The sequence below is a fragment of the Hippoglossus stenolepis genome, chromosome 1 (assembly GCF_022539355.2).
Source record: "Hippoglossus stenolepis isolate QCI-W04-F060 chromosome 1, HSTE1.2, whole genome shotgun sequence".
Taxonomy (NCBI): Eukaryota; Metazoa; Chordata; class Actinopteri; order Pleuronectiformes; family Pleuronectidae; genus Hippoglossus; species Hippoglossus stenolepis.
Window position 1 is genome coordinate 32542591 of NC_061483.1, and position 25694 is coordinate 32568284.

Consider the following 25694-nt stretch of genomic DNA (forward strand, 5'->3'; position numbering starts at 1 on the left):
TCTTGACAGAGTTGAAGGCTGACGCCATATGCCCGTCTGTCTGACTGACTGACCGTCGACGGTACCATGAGTGCCCTGTACATACAGTATATTGTATATAAGAACGCTGTTGTTATTTAACTGCAACACGAGGGATTATATTTCTGTTGAATATCCTGATCTGTTGTTTTGTTAAGATCCACGGTAAAATCCGGAGCTGTTTGTTTTGTCTGGATTTTTAACTGGATTGGTTGCAGCAAGTCTTAACTGGCGTCTTACATGTCATTATACAGAGATGTTGAAGGACATTTAAGAGTTAATGACCACAGTCGTGCAAACAGTAGATCCCCTGCATGATAATGTGTGGAAATTGTCTCAGAGTACAGATTCAATGTCACAGGAAATGGTGACAATGAAACAAACACTGAACATATCTGCACTTCTAACTGTCCCTGTTCAGGCTGCCCCAAAGCTTGATGAGCTGGGGGAGGCTCAGAGGCAGTGCCTTCAATCGACAGTAATGGTGGATATGGCAGGTGTGTTACAGTCCCCTCAGGATCCTCCTGTTCTTCCCTCAGGCAGAGGACGGTTGATACAAAAATGCACTGTCATCCTGGGCCACCCAAACTTCAATGCTCCTTTTGTTGTCTATACTGACACCAGTGAGATGGGGCTTAGTCATTGCTTTTGCCAGACCCAGCCTAAATCCAGCTGAGAGAAACTTAGCAGCCACTGAGTTGGAATGCCTGACTGGTGTGGGGCAGTGTAAAAGTGGAGGACCTTTCTGAATTGTTGACTGTTCTCTGTGGTGACCGATCATGCTTATCTTCTGTGGGTGTTTAAGAACACCAAACCCAGCATTTGGCTCATCAGGTGGGCGCTCAGGCTTCAGGAGTTCACTTTCTATGTCAAGTACAGTAAAGGAAAGTACAACACTGTACCAGATGCCCTATTTAGAGCCCCAACAGTTGAGCCAACCATACCTGTGTGTGTTACCATCAAGTCTGATTCCCCAAAACATTCAAAAGAGCTTCCCATCTCCATTGAGGCTGTGTGGACGGCTCAGCAATAAGACTCTGACTGCCAGACCCTGTACCAAAAGATTGTAGAAAATAGAAAAGTTGTCATCAAGTTAAACACCTCCTTCACCATAATGGAGGATCTTATCTACCGTGTTGTCCTGGTCTACTAACTGAAGCTGAGCTGGGTGGACAGCATGTACACAACTTCTAAATTTGTCAACTTTATTAACAAAAAACAGGCAAGTAAACCTCAGCAATTCATGTTCTAACAGCCCTGGGAGATGTTTTTTTTTACTCTCGGTGGGTGGAACTGTTCCCCTTGATAAATGCCATTGCAAAACCACACAATTTTTCTCTCCGGTCTTCGAAACCATGTGCCGAACCTGTAAGGTGGGTCACAAATTGACATGCGCCCATCACCCCCAGATTAACCTCACAGAAGCAGTTTTCAGACATGACCTATGGGTAAAATACAGAGAATTGGCTACGGAGTTTACCCGTAGTCAGGGACGTACACAGACATTTTGGGGGGCAGGGGCTCAAGTGAGAAAAAGGTCACTTCTCATATTTATAAAAAAAAGTTATAATTTTAAAACAAAAAGTTGAATATAGTAGAACATCTCTGACTTACTTAACAATTTATTTTATTACCCTCATACTCACGCAATTGTTAAATATTCAACAGTTCACACAGAGACCATGGTCTTCTTTAGTATTCACAAAGGAAACAACGATGCAACTTGATTTATTTCAATGTATCACATCCACAATTTCCTACAATACTGCACATGGCTGCTTTTTTCATCAGTTAATATCAGTTAAGAAAATCAGTCGGACAGGGTTAGGGTTAGGGGTTAGGGTTAGGGGTTATGATATGAACTCTCTTTTTTTATTTAGAAAGTGCTTTAAAAAGTATTATAGATTGTTAATGTTATTACAAGTGTGCCCACTTTTTTCAATTCATAAATCAGACTACAACAGTAAGTGTATGACAGTGGTCAGTGTTCTCCACACTGATTTGACATTCATTCAGTTTCGACTTGTGTGCAGAAAAGGACAAATTCTGATTATAGCCTTTACTGTATCAAGTTGGCCCCCCTTAGCAGTGCCACTGCACTGAGGCTCATAACTCAGGGGTCAACAAGTGACTCTGCTCTTCTGTTGTTTTCTAATCATCACACTAAGAACTGATCTTTATAAAAACATGCTGAACTCATATTTATGTTCCTGGATAAACGGGGTGTTGCTTCTTCTGCAACAATGAAGTTAAAACTCTGCACTGCGTCTTAACCCTGATGTCCTGACTGAGCGTCACATTATGTCTCGTTGCTGTGTAGCAGGTTGTAACATGTCTCATAAGTAGGGATGCACCGATATGGAAATTCTTGGCCGATACCGATACCGATATTTAAAACAACAATCTAGCCGATAGCCGATACCGATATTTGTTTATTACTTGAATAATATGAAAAACAGAAAAAGTGACAAGTGTAACTTTAGATGCCATGTTGAAATCCTTGGTGGTATTACCCCCTCTTGAAATGTCGGCTGAACATGTCTTTCTCTGAGACAGTGAAGAAATCCCACACAGCCGACGCTGCCGACATTGTCTCTGCTGTTTGTATGTAGTACCTGTTGCGCATGTGCACACCGGACCCACATTTCTCCGCGTCGGTCAGCCCGCGATTCTCCGCTTGTTGTTGTATGTAACCCGTTCAATGTCGGGTGTCGGGGGTAAATGACGTATTCTCCAAGCAAGCCTTTAGCCCCCTCTCTCTCTTTTTATCTATATGACTGCTTGTGTGGCTGTAGTGGATGGGCAGAGGGGGACATTTAATTATGTGATTGGGATAATTGGGAAAATTAAAACTCCAGGACAACAGAAGGGAATACAAAGTATGGGATGCATATTTGATCATTTATATCATATAAAATATGTCATTTATATCGTTTAAAATCATTTTTCAGTCTGTTTCCTGGCGCGATACGCTCGCTCGCACGCCGAAACCATCGGTGAAGGGCGCTGGCGCGGCCCATGTGAACCGCACAAAGGTTTAACAGGGGGGTGGATGGGAGGCGCCTGGCTTTCCTTGACACTCTGACACAGGACGGCCGGACCTTTTAATGAGCATCTGTCCTGAAGCAGCTTGTGTAATTATCCAGAGTTCACGTTTTTAGGCGGGAGTTGGAGCAGACAGGTGCGTCAGACAGAGACAGGAAGCGACGTATTAATTACCATTATCTTGCAATATTGTTAAAACTAAGATCACATGTCCCTAAAATCAACAAGTATATTTTTGTATATTCTGTATATTTATTAAATTTATTCTGTGTAGAATATTACAGCATGTTATTTGATTTCCTTAATTATTTATAAAAGGCTGAAATCATACTTTGTTAGATTAAATGTTTGAATATATTCATTCAGCTGTAACCAAATCGAGACAGTGCTTTTGGCAGAAGGGCAATATATAGATCAAACAATTGAGACAAGTTTAGAGATTTGATGAATACCTTATAGTCTGACCCAGCAACAGACTCATAATTTTGATGATTTGCAGTTGGAAAAAGTGTCTGTAAAACTGAGGTCAAAGTTTCAGGTGTCTATTCTACTTTTTGAAATATTTACTCAACAGCATTTATTATTTCAAGTTTCAATTTCAAGCAACACAATAGCCCCAATGGCATGGGCAACACAATCGACTCAAAGTTACACGGTGAAAGCACAGAACAGACTTTCCAGTCTTTACCTACACAGTAGTCAAGTCATTACAATAAACACAAACATCTATCCTGTCTCTGCCTAGACAAAAGCGTCTTACTTTTCCTCTGGCAGTTATTCTACAAATATAACGACAAACTGGTCCTCGGTTTGGCAGCGGAGGAAAACGGTGAATTGACTGGGGTGAAAAGAGAGTGGGCTTCATCTGCAGGCGGCTGAGATCACTTGTTGTCCTTGAAGGGAGAAAAGAAAATCAACAGTCTGTTGCTCGTCTTTTCATGTTTATCTGTTGAATTTATACCACAAACATAAATGGTTGCAACATTTTCCGAAAGAGTTTCAAAATAAAAGCACTCCAGCATTTCTTTTGACCGAATCCATTCTTTTGTTTAACAAAAAGTTTTTTTTATTGTGAAATATTTGCAGGAGCAATAGATGCCCGGTTTCATGCTTGTTAGTGTTGTGCATGAATGTCGTTCATTGAATGTGTTTTTTATTTTTTGTGAATGCTGAACTGAACGAATCAGTTTACAAATGATGAACATGTTCTACGACACTGTTTTACCACACACTGCATGACGTCTCCACAGAGACGTTCCAAGATGGCTGGTGTTAACGGTATAGATGCATCTACTACTGCTGAAGCTAGTTTGTTTGCGACTGGGAGCAAGTTAACTCGCACGCACACACTCAAACAGGCCCCGGGGCCCGCCCCCCACTCACTCACACAGAGACACACACGTACCCCTGAGTGCAGTGTGCAGTATACGGTGCTGGAGTTTCCTGTTTCCTCCCTCCACTGTCCTGCTGACCTGCCCTCACTTTAACTAATAAACACCAACACTCATCACAAGCTATCAGGACCTGATCAGTACATGAAGTTTACTTTGTGTTTGTTTGTTTGGCTCCAGAATTTGTGAGGCTGCCTTTAATCATTTTGTGCGCACTCAGTACAACTCGAGACGTGACGCTCACAGTCAAGACTCAGTGGTAGAGTGACAGGAGGATCCAGATTCATGATCTGACACTATCGATAATGACTAAATACATGATCGTAAGTTTGCTATCTAAATCATAACCATCCCAATAAAAAAAAGGAACAAATTAATGTGAACTAGTTCATTTTTGGAACTGTGAACTTACAAAGAGCTGTACAAAGATCTGTTAATTCAAAGTTCAGAGGAGCTTGACTCAGTATGCAGAATCCCAAAATGGACAATCTGTTGATGATGTTGTCGTGAACACACTGTAGTCATGATCGACATTACTTGCAATGATGAGTCCCAGCCCCGAGATTGTTGATATGTGAAATGTAGTTAAGAAAAGGGGAAACTCAAACTACTTTTTTTTTTTTTTATTTGAAAATTAAGCACTTTATTTAAAGATGCCTTTTTCAAAAGCTCTTTATTTTGTTTTTAAATGCAAATCTTATTTTACTTAAAACGAGAAAAGAACATTTTATTATTTTATTATTGGAGTCAATGTGAACATTTTAAATAAATATTGATGAAATACTTGAATTGAACTTTCTTTATTTTATTTGACAGTTAGTTTTTGACTTCATACAGACATTGATACAACTACTAGGCTACTTCAAATGGCATTAAGTCATAAGTATGTTAGACATGATGTTTCAGACCTTTGCTTGAGGAAATTCTCTCAAACTGGACCTCTTTGAATTTTAATTGATTACCCCTGATCTAAAGTGTGGGACTTTTTAGTCAGAGACCGGTTTTCATTAGGGTCCGAGCACCTCCGGTGGGAGGCCCTATTGTTTTTCGAAGGATTTTTATTTCCCTTTTGGGGCTTTTTCAGGGCCTAGACATGCTCAAATTATCACCCAAGTTAGCAGGAAATTCAAATACCTAAAAAGTATTTGAATTCTGGAGTAATTTAAAATGGGCGTGGCAAAATGGCTCAACAGCGCCATCTAAGGAAAAGCCCCTCAGTTAGCTTTCACCGATCTTCACAAAAATCGGGACACCTGTGTATCATGACCAGACGCACAAAAAAGTCTAGAGGTGCATTGTGAAAAACACAACAGGAAGCCCGCCATTTTGGATTTAGTGGCCATTTTGGCCATTTTTACTTTGACGAACTTGTCCCAGGGCTTTCATCAGATCAACTTCATATTGACATGAATGTCATCTCAACAAGATGGAGATATAAACTACCTCGGTATATACGATTTCATAACACGGTGTGACCGTGGCGTGGCGTAGAATCTTGAAGATTCGCCAAGAAAGAGGGAATTATTATAACTCCTCTGTGAATTGTTCTATCAGCCTCAAACCTCATTCACACATTCACAGTCCCGACCTGATCAGATCCCTGTGTCAATATTCACTCATCATTACAGCGCCACCTGCTGGCGAAAGGAAGTGACATGTTTTATACTTTGATGCACTGCTCCTGGCTGCTTTACAATATGCAGCTCAAAAGAGCTCAGTCAAGTCATTGGACCATGGTCAGAATTGTGACATTTCCTCAAACCGTGTAAACATTGAGGTGCGGCAAAGGTTCATCCTTCGCCAAAGGACACGATGTTGTCGTAACTCCACTGTGAATTGTCCTATCACCACCAAACTTCTGTCTCTTGATCAAGCCTGAACAGCTACATGTGTCAATATTTCCTCAGTGTCATAGCGCCACCTACTGATTCACCATGAGACAGGAAGTACTTTGTAAATCCACAATTATCCAACCGGCCCCCAAATTCTGACCTATGCTCACAATCCTGACCTGAACAGCTCCATATATTAATATTAGTGCAGGGTCATAGTGCCACCTACTGATCAGTGTGAAAATTAAGTTGTTGTAACATTGTCCAATCGACTTAAAATTGCTCACGCTACATCAGAGCCCCTACTTGAACAGATCTATTAGTCTGTATGTAATAATAGTGATGGCGCCACCTATTGGCAACAGGAAGTAAGCTTTGTTTTACAACTATTATTCGATTTACATACAATTTTCACCGTGTGATCTGCAATTGATACCGTGGACCGTAATGCGCATTTAGCAGGCAAGGATCGACGTCTCGTGACAGACGCAGGAAGTGAAGCATTTATCCTTCCCGCAGTGCGCAAAGCGCATGCAACGCGGAGTCGTGTGCCTGCTCGCCGATCGCTCTCTCTACCAACAGCAACAGGTCCCGAGTTCCGTGTGCTCGGGCCCGTTCAGTGCTACAACGTAGCCCTAGTTTTTTATTTGTTGTTGGACAGCTTAATCTAGATTGATGTATTCATTTTACTTAATGGAAAAAGTTCTTGCACACATTTTGTATGGAACTGTAAAATGCAGATTAGAAGTTCAGACTGGGCTATTTTTTGTGGAATAATGCCTTGCAGTGCATACTTGCTGTTCATTTGTGTGGCTTATACAACTGAATGCTTTTAAAGCAGTCTGTTAAGCAATCAACACGATCTTCAGACCCGCGTTAACAACCTTTCAATATAAAAGCTCTGTAATTTAGCTCAATTTAAAGCATTGCAGCATCCTCGTGCAATTTACAATAGACATGCCAAGTGTGAAGCAATTTAGATAAACGATTCATGAAATATGTGTTTGACATACAGACAGACGTTTGTGGAATTAATAGGTCGATATGTTTCCTTTAGTCAGTGACTAGTACAGTGCCCATTCAGACCTGCCTGAACGAATGTGCTGGCAGATCGCTGATTGCAGGGCCTGACTGCTTGGCCTGTGTTAACCCATCTCGCACTGGACACTGCGCATTTGATACTGCAAGAGTTGGCTACTCCACTCCGCTCAGACAGTGTCTGAGTGACTCCATAGAAAGTGCTCTCATTACTATGTTCCACGTGTCTTAAATCTGCCATGAGCAGCCATTGGAACCCTTTGCTTTCCACAAGTACCGTAAGATGTAATTCTTTTTAAAATTTTAATCAGAACCACTCATCCAAAAAACTGTGTCAATGCTCTTGCTTGTGTGTTCAGCAATACTCCTGCTAAGTTCTAAGTTGGCTCAGATGAGTAATTATTGAGAGAGTTAAAATATGGACAATTCCTCCATTTGTAAATCATGAATCCATGGTAAATTAATGTAATGCCATATAATATAAAGATCTGTATCCACCAGGAATTTTGATCTTCCCGACATTAACTTTTGAAAATTAAGGTACTCTGTTTGATATTGACTGTATGACTATGGAAATAAATCTGTCTCATAAACTTTTGATTTGGCAAAAGGAGGAGTGAAACTCAGAAAAGCTGCCATCAAACAGGTTATATTCCCAGTAAGTTACCATAGTAACTGTCATGGTAACTGAGTTTAAGTATTCTCAGTGTCCCACCTTTCATGGTTGGCACATTTAACCCGTAAACCCCCACTTTGGAACAGGCCTTAGATAAGTGTTTAGAAACTGGATAACTTTCACACAGACTACCTTCGTCTTTGTACTGCAATCAACACAAACATTTTCTGCTGCCACTGTAGCTGGAAATGTGCTCAATTTGTGGCAGCACAAGTGATACAGCAGGCACTACCTTACAGTTATGTTTCTGTGTATTACAGTTTAAATAAGTAGTTAAACAGTGTCTTAATTTGGTTAATAAACTTGTTTTTGTTTTATAACTGCCAGGTGTCCGACAGGGATCTCTGAACATGGAAAACTGTGTGCTGCAGTGTGAGACTACTGGAGTTACTGTCCGAACATCAGCCCATCTAAACATGAACATGTGTGACCTGTATGGATCCAAGGTATAATGCTGATTACAAGTACAAACTTGTCTGAGGCTCAACCTAACTGTCTTTTAACATCTTAAAGCTCATTTTGTAACTGTTCAGACAATGATTTCACTGTTCTAGTTAAGTCACCAGCAGGGTTCCTGTGGCACCTTAAAAAGTCTGACGGGAAAATGTCTTACCACAAAAATGTCTTTGGTCATAAAACTGCCAGTTTCATGTTTTTACTAGCATAACACCGATGGGTGTTGATTTCTTCTACGCTGAATATTTAGTGTCCATGTGGGCAGAGCTGGACACAGTGCCACACAATTCTTAGTTTTGCAAATCAGTTGTCAGCTATGGAACTGCAATGAGCCCTTTAATGCCTGACAGTTATGTCTCGATGTCGTTTGTAGTGTGTACTATTAAACAGTATAGTTTCTTAACACAATCAAACATCTGCAAATTTAAGAAAGAAGCAGTGTGGAGCAGTTAGACACAGGGATGTATCATTTATATTCCTTTATTTCCTTACACTGTCGTTTTTGAGAAAACATCACCGTTAAACGGGAGAAAAAGAGATCTGCTGGTTGTAGGCAGCACACAGATGCTAAAGTTAGCTGACGAGGGCTGCTGGCTAGCTTTTATGAACATTAACATTACCGTGGCACTTTTGGTAGGTAGCCTGTGTTTATTCCTCATGCCCACTGTGGCAAAACAGAACTTTCTTGTGTTGTCATGAGGTGTATGTAAAGGATAAGTGAGCAATAGATTTTTGCGCAATATAATGTCATGTGATCGAAAACAAGTTTTATGTTCAAGTCGATGAAGCTTTATTGGCAGACATGTACAATAAACTAATAAACAAACAGACCAATAATAATATAATATATACAACAACAATAATGGTTATAACAATAATAAGTGTAAATGAACAGGATATTAACAAAAAAAGAACTTCCACGTCTGTGAATGTGTATATATATTGTGTTGGGAAAATTATACCTTAAGCATTAAATGGTGCGCCTTTGGGCATTCGATAAATTTGGTTATCAGAAAAGAAAGAATATTAGTATTAATATTAAATATCAGTTTAATTGATTAATGTTACCTCGGGGCACCACCCTTCAAAGGAAGGGACAAGATAGCCAATTTATTGATTGAGTCTCATGAAAGTACTAACTACAAATTTGGAACTCTAATCAATAATTAAATTAATAACTATAACCAAAGTTACCACATAAGTAGTTAGCAAAGTTGAAGGATATGGAGTTCTTGACAGTGTAGAGCAGGGGTCTTCAACTAAAATTGCAAGAGGTCTAGACATCAACCCTCCTCCCCTTCTGGGGTCCGGATAATTAGAGACATACAAATATGGGCTCTGACTAAATCAGCTTAATTAACATTTTTATTGCACAAGGTTGCTTTTGTAACAATACAAAATCAAACACAAACTGGCAAAAATACAATGCCTATTCTGGAAAAACATGAAACAAAGTGCAATAAACATTTTGTCTTGGAATTTGCATATAGGCCTACATTCCTTTCAACCATAAAGATGTAACTTCCTCAAAGACAAACATATAAAGTGCTTTAAGTTGAACTGAGCTTAACAACCACTTAAAGATTGAAGCAAGTAGGTGTGTAAATGTAAAAGAATGTCATTCTTGAACGGTATTTGGTCTTAAAAATGTTAAGTGTTGAGAATGCTGATTCGCAACTGTATGTGGAGCCAAACATCGTCAAGGTGAGTACTGCCACTTTACTGAGACAAGGGAAAACTTTCTCAGGTACAGTCTGTAGCCAGAAGCTGGCAGCATTACTAACTCCACACTGCTCTTTCAGTACTACATTTGCTTGCAGATCAACAAGTTCCATCTGTAGAGATGCCATATCTACCCACTTGAAAGTAATTTTAGCCTCCTGTGAAAATGTGGTCACATTTTTGACAGAAAAGGATTCTGAATGAAAAGGAGGACCTGTTCTTCCAGGCTGAAGTCATCAAAACGATCACTGAAGTTTCCAATCAGTTTTTGTATGAACTCAACATGAGAAGAAATATCTCTCTCACCCTGAATTTGCTTCATTGCTGGAAAATGTGTAAAGTTGTCTTGGAGATCCACTTTGAAAATCTCCAACTTCCGCTGGAAAGACTGGACAGCTGCTACCAAATCACACACAGAGTTGTTCTTGCCCTGCAGTTTTAAGTTGAGGTCATTTAGGTGTGAGGTTATGTCAACTAAGAAGGCCATAAAATCATTTTTTCTCTCATCTTCCAAAAAATGAGCAAACTGTCTGGCCTTATGATTCTTCTGTTGTTCCAGGAACATTTTTATTTCATTTCGATTGGCCCAAATGCGTGCTAGAACTCTGCCTTTGCTCAACCATCTAACATTGCAATTCAGCAGTAGGTCATTTGAATTTGCATCAACTTCCGTCAGGAATTCTCGAAGGAGGCGATGTTTATGTAATGACGATTTCATCACAGTATTCATAACCTCTTCATACTCTTCTGAAAGAGCAGAACAGACTGATGGATAATGCAGTGATATCATGGAGGGAGCTCCATTGGTGGTGATGGACACAACATCTTTCATACTGATACCTCTCTGTGTTAACATTTCTTTTATAGCTAAGTATATGTCTTCCCCTCTGGTATGTGTTGTAAGTGCTGTGATGCCTAAAATGTCCTCACAGAAATCGTTCCTCTCTGCGTGGTAAAATCTGACATATACCAAAAGTTGAGCATTGTCACTAATATCAGTTGATTCATCAACTGCTAAAGCTATGCACGGTGCACTCTTAATAGCAGCAGTGAGCTGTGACTGAACATCCTCTCCTAATATTTCTGTGTGTCTTGTGGCTGAGAGAGGGATTTGTTGAATTTTTTCTGTCAGTTCACGTCTTTCTTTTCCATCCAGAAGTGTTTCGGACACAGCATTGATGCACTCTTTAACGATACTCCCATCTGTAAAGGGCTTTTTATGTTGTCCCAAAATGTATTTTGTATTCTCAGCGAACACTCGTATGTCCGCTATTGTGCGGAGAGGGAATGAGAGAGGACCCGCGTAGATCGCTCACATTGGGCTTTGAGCTCATTTATTTTCCGCGTCCTTACCTCGGACTGCTGCGGGTAGGAGTCTTCAAAGTGTCTGTGTTTGGTTTAATAATGGCGTTTTAAATTGCCGCTTTTGACAACCACAACAGACTCAGAGCAAATGAGACACACCGGTCTTGTTGAGCTCACTGCAGAAAGAACAAACACATACTTTTCTGTCCACTCTGCTCGGAAGACTCGGTTTTAAACGTCAACTTTCCCTAACTTTTGATAACGCCATATTTTGCCTTCATCTCCGTCTGCGTGCTTCTCTCTACCTAGCAACCCGGCTACACAGTATATGATAACAACACATAGGACCCAAGCGGCTCCACTGGGCTGGCGTCATTATGCCTGATTAAAAGTCTCTTAAAAGTCAAACAAGGCCGCCGATGTATTTATACTTTTTTTTTTTTTATGGAGAGTCGCGGTCCGGATTTGGACCAGAGTCCGCCAGTTGGTGACCCCTGGTGTAGAGGTTGGCAAAATTCACACTTGTGTACTTGCTATATACAGATGTGTATGTGAGTATGCGCGCGTGTGTGTATTTGTGAGTGAGTGTGGTTTCAAAATAGCGGCTGGCCACCAGTGTTAATTTTGGCAGCTATTTTTGATTTAGTCTTAGTCTTAGTCTTTAGACGAAAATGCATATTAGTTTTAGTCACATTTAGTCATTTTTATCCTTCTTAGTTTTAGTCTAGTTTTCGTCGACGAAAACTAATTACATTTTAGTCTAGTTTTAGTCACATTTAATAGCCACAATAAACTCCTTTTCTTCCCTTCTCAGGCCCAGGGACCCCCTGTGTTGTGTCTACAACTGCATAATAGTCTAGCTTGCAGTACTTAGGTTGTCCATTAGATATCCCTCCTAGCATAGGTCTATAGGATGTGACGTATGTAGGAGGAAGGGATGAGTTATCTAACACATAAATGGGCAAATCTCTATGTCTGTATCTCCGTTTCCAACAAAAAGAAACAAAACAGTCTCTTTGTCTACAGTCGGTCTATTTATTTTCTGACACATAAAACATAACACATATTAACACATCACACATATATCAAACTTTTAACAGATTGCGTGTGCTTGTGCGCATGAACAGTGTTTATATGTGTGCGTACAAAAAAATAAGTTTTGTGTGTGTATGCGTGCGTGAGTATGTGTGTGTGCTTGTTGTTCGTGTATGTGTGCATGGATGTGTGTGTACAAGACATAAACAGAACAGTGTAACAACTTAACACACACAAAAAAAACCACACACATGCTTTAACAATCAGATGTTAGTCTGCAGTCTTAACAGCAACATGAACCCCCCACCTCGAGTCAGCAGAATGAGGCTACCGATCTCTCTTCAGTTTGAGGAAAGCACTTCTCTCTAAAATGAGCCTTGCTCTATTTCGCCGACCACGAGTGAGGTCGCCTGTAATACTAAAAACCCGCTCAGCAAATGCTTGAGATGCTGGCATTGCCAGAAGGTCAAAGGCAAATGGTTTTAGGGTCTGAACCTGGACAATTGAGTCCTTTACTTCGAGAAGGCGGGAGATCATCTAGTATGAGCTGGACCATCTAGTGAGGCAGTCTTTGACCAGAGTAAATCCACACAGCTGGAGCAGTCGCTCAGTTGCTACAGACGACTTGCGGAAGAGCCTGACAAGTCCCCTTACTTTGTCAAAGAGTCGTTTGACACTTTGTTCCTTCTGCATCAAGTTCACCACGAGTTGCAGCGTATGTACAACGCAGGGTGTCCTCTTTATGGCTCCGTACCTAGATAGATAAGACAGACAAACATAGAGAGAAGACAGGCAGTTTATTAATCATCCAAGGGAAATTAAATTGCCATGAGCAACACAATGCAATCACAATATACAATGTATTAACACACATCATCATAACGCCATAGAATAAATAACCAAATATAGCTCAAAGACATTATCTAGCCTACTACTAAAACAGCTACAAACTAAAATAATTTACCTTTGCTCTTCTTCACCCTCCTGAGATTCTTCATCACTGTTCTGGACTTCTTCATCCTCAGAGCTGGGCTCATCATCATCTTCGTTTTTGAAGGCTGCAACCATGTTGCTCCCGTTATCTGTTATTACAGTCAGAATTTTTTCTTTTGATATTCCCCAGTCCTCTGTGCATCGGTCAACACATGACGTTTTTATACACTCTGCAGTGTGTGGGTGGGAGATCTGCTCAAGCCTCAGCAGTATGTGTTTTGCCCTGTTTTGCTGAGTACAACAGTAGCATGCACTAATGGCAAGGAATGCTGCAGTGAGCCCTTTTTTTGTCCATATGTCCAGCCCAATTGTGATTTTGCGTGCTGTGGTGAGTCTTGTCTTTAAATTTCTGCCTTTCGGCATTGTAAAGTTTATCAACTAAATTAGTTATTTTTGCTTTTTTGGGTATGGTCAACCTCTTATCAATGGTCAGCATCATTTGAACAAAATCTTCGTCCTCAACCGAACGGGCAGGTAGGCCAGTGCGTCCAATCCACTGGGCAATCGTCTCTTCTTTACTTTGTTGTTCGGCTGGGTCGGCTTTATACTTCGATGGTGAAGAGAAGAACGCTTGAATAGTTGACCCCATCCTCTCTGAATCAGGCTGCTGTTTTTCCGGTCTTGTTGTGTCTGGGATCTAGGTGAAAAAATTGTGGATACAATTAGTCTCTAGGATATATACAGATCTCCTAGTATATGCCTACAGCTGAAATCCAATTAATTAAATGTAAATAATCATTTTACGGTGCCAATGATAATAACAATTGCCCAAATAGACAAGGATATGTAAACCAATCGCATATTCATTAATTTTTTCTTGATTAATGCAATTAAGCTTACTAGCTAGTTATCGATAGCTAGTTTAAGTTAGCTATGCTACCTCATCGTTAGCTAGCTAAAACTTTTGTCAATCATTTGCCAAGGCTAACGGGAGGCTTCAATCGATAATTATTAGCTAGCTATCCAAGTTGACATCCTATACACTCGACTGCCCCTTTTGAAATTGACTTAACGTTGGCTAATATATGCTAATAACTAGTTAATATTAGCTAGTTATTATTGACAGTTACTAGCGAACTTACCGTGGCATGAACTGCAGGATGGTGGGCTTTCAGGTGCCTTTGGAGGTTCGTTGTGTTCTTCCCACTCATTTTAAAACCGCATGATTTATCTCCCGTTATTACGGTGCATTGGGTTTTCTTTTCCGTCACAATATAATTGAAGTGTGTCCAAATATCCATTCTTTTTTTCCTTCCAGACGCTTGACCTTGTCCTTGAGCCATCATACAATGTTGAACCAGTCGTTAGGGCTTCACTTGCATGTCTGGGCATGTCAGGGAGGGCGTGGAGTATGGATACAGAACCCGGCAACATTCAACCAATGATGTTAGGTGCATGCAAGTTTAGAATTTTTTTTTTATTGTGAGTTAGTCCAGGGGTTCCCAAAGTGGGGGTCCCGACCCCCCGGGGGGTCGCGAGATGCCGTCCAAAAAATAAATACAATTTTAAAATAATTTAAAATGGAAATTTAACCCATTATTGTATAAATGTATAAATAAATATGAGTTGAAATTAGAATAAAACCATGCAATAAAAACATTTCCATCAGTTTTTTCCTTTTCTTTGTTGACCCATGAGGTTATTACTACACGGATTAGCGGAACGAGTGAGAGTTGCAAGGCCAAAAGATAGTCCTTACTAAACAAACAGACAATCCCAGCCGAAGCTCAAAATGCATCATATGATGTGGCATATTTAATTGCACAGGCAAAAAAGCCACACACAATCGGCGAAACGTTAATTAAACCCGCAGATGGACAGATAAATAAGACAGTGATCTGGAATCAGTGCCGCTGTCTAACGGGACTACCCGGCGCATCACCGACATGGCCCAGGACATAAAGTGCCAGCTGGTGGATAGAGTTAAGAAAGGGAAATATGCTTTACAGTTAGATGAATCCACAGATATATTAAACTCTGCCCAGCTGCTTGTTTTCATCAGATACAGTTTTGACGGAAAACGTAATCCTGTTTTGCTCCGCGCTCCGCACTCCGGAGTGGACATGCACAGGTGAGGACATTTTTACAAAACTAAAAGAAGAGGGACTATCTTCAGAAAACTGTATTGGTGTGTGTCGGGACAGGGCTGGAGCGATGCTGGGGAAAAGAAAGGACTGAAAGCGAGTGTCTTACAAGTGGCGCCGCACGTAAATTTCACACTCTGTATTATTCACAGAGAATCTCTTGCAAGCAAAACACTTGAACCAGAGCTTAAACATATTCTTGACATTGCAATAAAAATGGTCCACTACATAAAAACACGTCCACTCAATATCAGACTTGCTCTTGCGGGGAAATGTGCTGAGCCGCCTGTGTGAGCTGCGGGACGAGGTGCGCATATTTCTGATGGAGCATGGATCCCAGCTCGCTGACCACCTCACTGACCCTGACTGGTTAACAAGGCTGGCGTACTTGTGCGAAAAGACTTTCTCAGCCCTAACATACATAAAGAATAAATACAGAGAGCGCAGCTAAACGTGGAGAATAATCTGAGTTGCCGTCTCCAAAATAAAGCCGAGAATGGACTTGCTCTGCTCCATGCATATTGCCCACCTATAGTGAGTTTAAGAAATTAAAGTAATGTTTAGGCTAAAATAAATAACCCTAAAGTTTTTGCACATGGCAGCAATAAGGTGTCTGCTGCTCGTTTTGCATACAGACGCACACAGACATCACCTGCGCACTTTTTTATACTTACAGCATGTGCTCACTCAGCCCTGCTGTTTATACAGGGAGTTTCCCTGTATTCTGGTTATATTCTATTTCTTAAATTGCTATAAAATAATATCATGGCTGTAAGGCTGCTGTTCTTTTGCTTTGTACTAATGCCCGTGTTTGCATAGGCCTAATAGTGCGTGTGCGTGGCTGTGCGCAACATTATATACCACATCCAGGGTAGGTGGGGGTCGCCAGTCTCTGGCACCGTTATTTTGGGGGTCGCGGGCTGTAAAGTTTGGGAACCCCTGAGTTAGTCAACCACCAACATTTCCGTCTCGTCTCGTCAACGAAAGTTAAAATAGATTTAGTCATAGTTTTTATTTTCAAAGATCCGTTTTCGTCACGTCTTAGTCTCGTCTTAGTCATGGGAAAAAGGTCGTTAACGAATATTTTTCGTCAACGAAATTAACACTGCTGGCCACTATGAAGACAAAAGACCCCCTGGAGTGTTTACACCATGTGGTTGAGGTCACATGTATGTAGTTAGTTGCATGCAAAGAAAGACTGTGAAGAACATAACATAACTAACATTAACTTTCAAATAACTTATCAAATATCACAACAACACAAATCAAACTTATAAACATCACATGAATAGAATTGAACAGTCTTTGCTTAGTGTAATTATTAAGCCCAGTTGTGTTACCTGTCCATGAAAAGGGGAAAAAAGTTTGATGTACTGTTTAAAGTCCAGTGAAGTGGTCTTGCTGGTTTGGGGCACCTGTTGTTGTGGTTCTGCTGTGCGATGCTGCTCTTGTGCTGAAGTTCTTCGGCAGGCTCTCGCGTTGCTGCCTTTTGGAAGGTTTCAGCAGTCTGGTTTCAGCAGTCTGCTCCCGGCAGGCCTGCTTGAAGGTTGGTAGAGCTTGGGCAGGGATGAAGTTTCCCTGGCTGGGTGAGCTGGAGAGCTACACCTCTCCTCCAGGTGAAGTGAGTAGAAAGAGAAGAAGAGAGAGGGAACTGGGCTTATATTGGCCTGGTGATCTTATGGGTCATGGGGCCCAGAGTGACCAATAGTGGTTGAAAGTTGTGTCCAGGGGCAGTTTAACACCTGGGTGTGAGGTTGAAGCACCCTGGGAGACTGAGTTCTGGAGGCTCTCCTTTGTCTCCAGAACAAAGAAACATGTGGTTGCATGCTTTTGCTAAACATGTAGGCCCAACTATAGTTCACAAATACTAGGTCTCAACAATTGTGTGTGTGTGTGTGTGTGTGTGTGTGTGTGTGTGTGTGTGTGTGTGTGTGTGTGTGTGTGTGTGTGTGTGTGTGTGTGTGTGTGTGTGTGTGTGTGTGTGTGTGTGTGTGTGTGTGTTACTATAATGGCGATTTGTCCTCAAACTTGATTAGAAAAAGCAAAAGAAGAAAAACTAAAATCAAAGAGCCTGAGGGGTAAATCTTACTCAGAGAATAACTCCATTGTCCAGGCAAGCGTCATGTTTTGTGTAGCTTATTTTTTTTATTTTTTGCAAACAAACAAATGGCAATGGCGTCTGCTGTCTCTCTTGCCCTTATAGATAAAACATGAGCCCATCCCGGTGCCTGCCTGCCTATGCCCGCCTAACCATATATACACTGCTCAAAAAAATTAAGGGAACACTTGATCATGACAGTATTACACCAAGTCAGTTACACTTTAGGGATATCAATCTGTCCATTTAGGAAGCACAAGTGATGTGATTCAATTTCACCACTTTAGTGCAAATGAAAGTGACAACAGGTGCAATGGAGTGGCAAAAGCAAGACAACCCCCAAAAAGGCAATGGTTTTGCATATTGTGGCAACAGACAATTGCTCTCTCCTTATCCTTCCTGACTGATTCTTCTCTAGTTACTAGTGTCCTTGTCACTACTGGCATGAGGAGGTACAGTGCCTTGCAAAGGTATTCACCCCCCTTGGACTTTTCTACATTTTTCTCATGGTATAATCACAGATAAAAAAGTATTATAAAAATCTGAAAAGTGTTGAGTGCATATGTATTCACCCCCTTTACTGTGAAGCCCCAAACAAAGATCTGGTGCGACCAATTGCCTTCACAAGTCACATTTGCAAGTCACATAATTAGTAAATAGGGTCCACCTGTCTGCAATACACCTGTTCTGTGACGGACTCAGAGTTTGTTGGAGATCATTACTGAACAAACAGCATCATGAAGACCAAGGAGCTCACCAAACAGGTCAGGGATAAAGTTGTGGAGAAGTATGAAGCAGGGTTAGGTTATAAAGAAATATCCCAAGCTTTGAACATCTCACGGAGCACCATAAAATCCATCATTAGAAAATGGAAAGAATATGGCACAACCGCAAACCTACCAAGACAAGGCTGTCCACCCAAACTGGCAAGCCGGAAAAGGAGAAAATTAATCAGAGGAGCAACCAAGAGGCCCATGGTAACTCTGGAGGAGCTGCAAAGATCCACAGCTGAGGTGGGATAATCTGTCCACAGGACAACTATTAGTCCTGTACTCCACAAATCTGGCCTTTATGGAAGAGTGGCAAAAAGAAAGCCGTTGTTGAAAGTGAACCCTAAGAAATCCCGTTTGGAGTTTGCCACAAGCCATGTGGGAGACGCAGCAAACATGTGGAAGAAGTGGCTCTGGTCAGATGAGACCAAAATTGAACTTTTTGGCCTCAATGCAAAACGCTATGTGTGGCGGAAACCCAACACTGCCCATCACCCTGAGCACCCCATCCCAACAGTGAAACATGGTGGTGGTAGCATCATGCTGTGGGGATGCTTCTCTTCAGCAGGTACAGGGAAACTGGTCAGAACTGAGGGAAAGATGGATGGAGCCAAATACAGGGCAATCCTTGAAGAGAATCTGATGCAGTCTGCAAAAGACTTGAGACTGGGGCGGAGGTTCATCTTCCAGCAGGACAATGACCCTAAACATACAGCCAGAGCTACAATGGAATGGTTTAGATCAAAGCAGGTTAATGTCTTAAAATGGCCCAGTCAAAGCCCAGACCTAAATCCAATTGAGAATCTATGGCAAGACTTGAAAATTGCTGTTCCATCCAATCTGACTGAGCTTCAGCTTTTTTGCCAAGAAGAATGGACAAACATTTCCATCTCTAGATGTGCAAAGCTGGTAGAGACATACCCCAAAAGACTTGCAGCTGTACTTGCAGCGAAAGGGGGTTCTACCAAGTATTGATTCAGGGGGGTGAATACTTATGCATCCAACAGATGTCAACTTTTTTGTTCCCATTATTGTTTGTTTCACAATAAAAGGTATTTTGCACCTTCAAAGTACTATGCATGTTGTGTTGATCAAATGGGGAAAAGTATATTTAAGTCTATTTGAATTCCAGTTTGTAACAGTACAAAATGGGGAAAAGTCCAAGGGGGGTGAATACTTATGCAAGGCACTGTACCTGCAGCAAATCAGTTTGCACAGGTAGTCCAGCTCCTTCATGATGACACACCCATACGTGTGGTTGTAAAAAGGTTTGCTCCCTCTCCCAGCATAGTCTCAAGAGCATGGAGAAGATACCAGGAGAACGGCCATTACACATGGAGAGCTGGAAAGGGCCGTAGAAGGGCATCAACCAAGCAGCAGGAACGGTATCTTCTCCTTTGTGCAAGTAGGAACAGGAGGAGAACTGGCAGAGCCCTACAAAATGACCAGCAGGCTACTGGTGTGCATGTTTATAACCAAACTGTCAGACTCCATGAGAGCGGCATGAGGGTCCAACTTTCATCTACTGGGACCTGTGCTCACAGCCCAGCATCTTGCAGCTCAATTGGCATTCAGACATCAGAATTGGCATGTCCGCCACTGGCACCCTGTTCTCTTCACAGATGAGGGCAGGTTAACACTGTACATGTATTAATAGTACATGTTACAGGCGTGAAAGAGTCTGGAGATGCCATGGTGAACGTTATGCTGCCTGTAACATCATGCAGCATGACCTGTTTGGCAGTGGGTCAGTGATGGTCTGACTGCTGTTAGGTAACGGGATGAAATCCTCAGATCGATTGTGAGACCTTACGCTGGTGCAGTGATCCCTGGGTTACTCCTGGTGCAGGACAATGCATGTGTCATGTGTCCAGAATGTGTAGGCAGTTCCTGGATGACAAGGGCATTGATACCATTAACTAGCCCTCATGTTACCCTTACCTAAATCCAATTGAGCACCTATGGGTCATTATGTATCAGTGTATCCGACGCCACCAAGTACTGCCACAGACTGTCCAGGAGCTCACTGATGCCCTGATCTAGGTCTGGGAGGAAATCCCCCAGGACATCATCCGCCAACTCATCAGGAGCATGCCTGTTATGGAAGTTTTCTGGAAGCTGGTGAAAGGAGAACTCAGGCAACAGCTGTTGTCTTATGCAGAAGATTTTAATATAGACTTGATGCATCAAGGCGACCCGAAGGTGAAACGATGTAAGAACGCCAATAGAGTAACATGAGGAATTGTCGCCCCCAAGTCTGAAGATGTCTCCCACAGCATCCCCATATATCCCCATATACCTCTACTTGCGTCACCCATTCTAACAGGACATCCATAAATGGCTAGAATTGCTGTCACTCTCTATGTTACATGTAGGTGTTCGCATCCTATTGTATATTTAAGTCTAAATATTCATTCCTAAATCAAATTGTGTCCTTACGTCTTGCAACTGGTGAAATACGCAAAAGAGTTGAAGTTGGTGAGAGTTGAAGTTGGTGCCTCTCTGTCTGGCGCCACTATATACACAATATATAGTGGCATATACAGTAATGGGATGTGGATGGTCAAAAATTCCTCAACAATGCCCAGACATTGTCAGGAGTGCATACTGAGGCCATACGCACTACAGAGTCACATTATGAGTTGCCGTGATGAAAGACACGCAAGTTGGATCAGCCTGCGATTTTAAGTTTTTCACTATGATTTTCGGTGTGGTTTTAAAATCCAGCCCCCAATGGGTTGATAATTTTGGTTTCGATTGACCGTTGTTAGGTCATTTTGTTCTCAACGAATTATACAATGTACATCAGTAAGGATTTTCAACTTGAACAAATTGTTAGTCAAGATCTGTGTGTTATTTAAGTGTTCCCTTCATTTTTTAAAGCAGTGTATAATATCACCTGGTGCTTAGTACCTTCAAAACAAAAGCATAAACTACCAAAACTAACTAAAACAATATCACTATTATTTTGTATTATTATTATTCTAAAGGCATAATCTAACTAGTTATGTGAAACGAAACAAAAAACTAAATGTTTAACTATTAAACACTAAAGAAAACAGTAAATAGCTCAAACAGTTACCCCTACTCCATTTATTTTTCTGATATCTTATTAAGGTTATTATTAGATTTATATATATATTTATAGTCAATTTATTGAGGTCTTAAAAAGGTCTTCAACATTCAATTTGACTTTTAAAATGGTACAAGAACCATGACCAGTCAAATTGTTGTTTTTAGCTACAGCACCTGTTTTCAGAGAAACAGCTTTACAAAACCGGTAGACATAGTTGAGAACAGCTGGTAAACATAGTGGAGCAATTAGAGTGGAGTTCAAAAACAGCTAAAAGGGATGCTCATGTTTTATTTGTATCTGCTGTATATGGAAATAAGCTTCTGTTTGATGTTCAATCTATCAACTTAAAGTTAGACATGTCAGCCTTTGTTTCATATCTCATATCAGGGTGGCTTAGTTGTGCATTGGTTAGCACTGTTGCCTCACGGCAAGAAGCCTCTGGGTTTGAACTTGCCTGCTTGCTGGGGCCTTTTTGTTTAGTTTGGCATGTTTATGTGCCTGTGTGGGACCCTAAAGGTTCTCTGTGGTTCCTCCACAGGCCAAAGACACGTAGGTTAATTAGCTAACTAGCCTGACTGACACTTCACCTGCCTAATCCCATTTCACCCCTTGGCCCTACCCCTTAGCTTTGCGCATTCATGTGTAGGGGTAGGCTGTCCCAATACCTGTTGGGACAAAGGGGTAGGGCCAAGGGGTGGGACTTTATAGCCTCGAAACAGAGATTTTTCCAACCCTCACTTAAAACCTAGGGGTACCCAGAATGCCTTGTGAATCACCGGCAAGCTGGGAGAGAGACCAACAAATGTAGCAATTTCTCTATTAATACGGATTTAAAAATTACGATAATGATTGTAATACCTCAGTTTAATATCATTTCAATGTATTGTCGTTTTTTTCACAAAACCTTAAAACTAAATATCGCGTTAGCATGCTAGTGATCTTTTTTTTGCATGATAATCCCGTATTTTCACATAACTTCATGTTATGTGTAAATACATAACATTGAAGACACGCGATGCTGTTGATTGAATCCGCATATAGCATCAAACAAAGCATCCTGGCAGGATGTGTGCTTTTGAATCATAAGTGAAATAATGCAGAGCATCCAAGCTTTTCAATTTCAAATATAATTGAATATTATAGGTTTGTCACTTTAGTAACTGCAATCAATAGCATTGGTATATTTAAGATCTCAACAATGTTATTACAATGACATCCCCAGCAAAACTGTCTCATCTGTTTATATTGACGACTACTGATGACGTGTCGGGTTTTCGCAACAACTACTGATGATGTAACGGCTTCTTGAAGGGCTGTCCTAATTCGTGGGGGAAGATTTCAAACACTACCCCTTGTGACTCCATTTCAAGGGGCAAGATAACCCCCGAAAACAAGGGGTAGGGGAGGGCCAAGGGGTGAAATGGGATTGGGCCTTACTGGCTATCATTTACAGTGATTCTTTGATTGTTCTTAGTTATGGTGCTGTGTTTTCTGTACAGGGGGCTGGTGTGGAGATTTACCCTGGCAGTGTTTGCAGTCTGATTAGTAATGGCATCCATCACTGTAAAGACGGAATCCTCATAAAGGTGAGAAGAGACTTAAAACTGAATTTAACACTGTTCTCAGTGTTTACAAAAGCTTGTATTTGAAACCATGTTTGATAAGATAGGATAATCCTTTATTGGAACCACATTGGGGAAATTTGCAGTATTACAGCAGCAAGAGTAAAAAAGGCATCAGCAAATAATAAGAAACATAAGAACAAATGAGGCGCTGAAAATGATAAAACCTTTATCACAAACGACATCTAAGTGCTCATATAGGTAATCAAACTTAATTATTATTCATTGCCTCCCAGACAGTGAATGTAAACTTTAACGCTAATACATTTAAATATATAATTGATTATAATGAAATTACTGGCCACTTGAGATCTCTCATGATTTACAATAAAATATTTTTCAAATAGTAGTTTTTAAATTGAATAAATAAATTAACAAAACCTCAAAATGATGATGTGTTTAGTCCTTTAGAATGAGTACTTGTGCCTGTTAAAGGACATCTGGTGATGATGATAAACAATACAGTCGTGGTGAGTAAAATGGCCACTGAGCCAAAATCTGCTGTTATATTTTCACCAAGATTAGCAGGTATAAGCAGGTTTTTTGAAACACTGGTAAACCTGCTATACAAAAGCCAGTAAGTTTTTTTCTTAAGTGGAAAAGGGGCTTTAAATTCACAGCAGCCTTGTCCTGATGGGTTCTTACGTTCAACACTGTTGTAACAGAATCTAGGAGCTGATTTATCAGTTTAGCCAACACTGTGGTTAGATGTGGAAACCTGGCCGCATTTATGAATCACATGTTTAACACACTTAGAAATTAGACTATAGGCAGCACTTAAAAGCAACTAAAGTGGAGTCCTATTCCTTATATCTGAAGAACCAGTGTCATTAATCAATGTGTCATTTAAAATCTAAAATGGTTGTGTGTGCACACAGGATTTTGCTGATGAGCTGGATGTGATGCCAACCATCACCATGGAGAACAATGTAATCCACAACAATGAAGGCTATGGAGTTATTGTCGTGAAGCCCAACACAGGGGTTCAACACAGCATTCCTCGGAACAGAAATGAAGGTAGGCAGTGTTCCGTATACAGTCACAATGTATCGTTAAATAAATGAGACATAAGGAAGCAGAGGGAATGTTAAGTAGTCTGTATTTATGTAAAAGTTTGCCATTTACCCATTCAAATACACATTTGCATTCAGTGCATCTATGTGCTGCACTTTCTCGATCACACATCATTCACACACAGCCTGCACAGCCATCATGCGCAATTTGGGGTTCAGTGTGTAGGAGACTGGGATCGAATCCCCGACCTTCTGGTCAGTGGTTGACTCTATTTCCTGATCCAAAGCCAGCAGGTATGTTCAGAAGAAAAATGAATACAGAATCAGTTTAACTGATGCTTTGTTCCCAGACGACCCTGTAAAAGACTCTGCTGGAGAGACAGCTGAAGATGGACAGCAGGCAGGAGTTTCAGATTCTCTCCTTGTCTCAATATCCTTAGCAAGCCCAACCTCCAGCAGTTCAGCAGCTCAGCCCAAGTCAAAAGAGAACAACAGCACAGATGGTGACATAGCCTCCTTCTCAGGCAGGAGATGGCAATTTAGTCGTCAGCTGAGCAGAAACAAGGAGACTTGCAGTCGAGCGGTCCAGGATCTGATGGACCACCAGATTTTCATCTCCATTCAAGGAAACCAGTTTAGACGTAACGGCATGGGAGACTTTGGTACCTTTTTTTACTGACAAATATGTTTTTTTCATCCATAGCAATAATTTAACTTCATATTTTATCTTAATTCCTTTGTAAATTAAGCTGATTCACATTAAGTGGAGATGATATGACGGGGCGAACTGTGATCAGTTGCAAGCTGCCTGTGTATGTTTTCAGCTGCACTTTAACCTTGAAGGTTCACCCAAAAAATGAAAATGTACTCATTATCTACTAACCACGATGCCGATGGAGGGGTGGGTGAAGTGTTTGAGTCCACAAAACACTTGTGGAGTTTCAGGGCTAAACAACTTTGCAGCCAATTCCAACACAATTGACGAAAATGGTGACCAATTCTTCAAACGTCAAAAAAACAACAGAAAATGCCTCCACACTGCTCCTGTGGTGTCATCCAAGTGTCCGTAACCCCCGCCAATAAAATTTGACTTGAAACAAGGTCCTGTTACAGCATGTTTTTAGCCTAAATGTCCGCTATAATCCTTGCTTGAATGCGGCTCCATTGGAGGATATCAGAGGACATTTAGGCTAAAAACATGGCGGAAATGATGCCGTTTCGAGTCAAATTTAAATGTTGGGACACAGGAACAGTATGGAGGCATTTTATGGTTTTTTTTCCAGTTTTTTCCACGTTTCAAGAATCAGTCACCATTTACTTCAATTGTATTGGAATTGGCTGCAACGTTTTTTACCCCTGAAACTCCAAAAGTGTCATGTGGACTCAAACACTTCACCCACCCCTCCATCGGCATAGTGGTGAGTAGATGAGTAAATTTTCATTTTTGGGTGAACTATCCCTTTATAATTCAGTAACGGTGAGTGGATCTACATTTGAACTTTTATCTTATTTATTCATCT

General features: G+C 41.0%; 1 protein-coding gene across 2 annotated transcripts in view; it reads left to right on the forward strand.

The window, feature by feature from the left end:
- The window catches only part of shcbp1 (SHC SH2-domain binding protein 1), a 41176-nt gene extending 15710 nt beyond the window's left edge, over window positions 1-25466 (forward strand). The window contains exons 10-13 of one of the 2 annotated variants that reach the window (XM_035155618.1): window positions 8328-8446; window positions 23039-23125; window positions 24040-24178; window positions 24525-25466. In XM_035155618.1, coding sequence (XP_035011509.1) covers window positions 8328-8446; window positions 23039-23125; window positions 24040-24178; window positions 24525-24853 — 674 coding nt within the window. In that variant the 3' untranslated portion in view covers window positions 24854-25466. The remainder of the gene's footprint in view (window positions 1-8327; window positions 8447-23038; window positions 23126-24039; window positions 24179-24524) is intronic. The other variant, XM_035155619.1, reaches the window with a different exon arrangement.
- The last annotated feature ends 228 nt before the right edge of the window (window positions 25467-25694 follow it).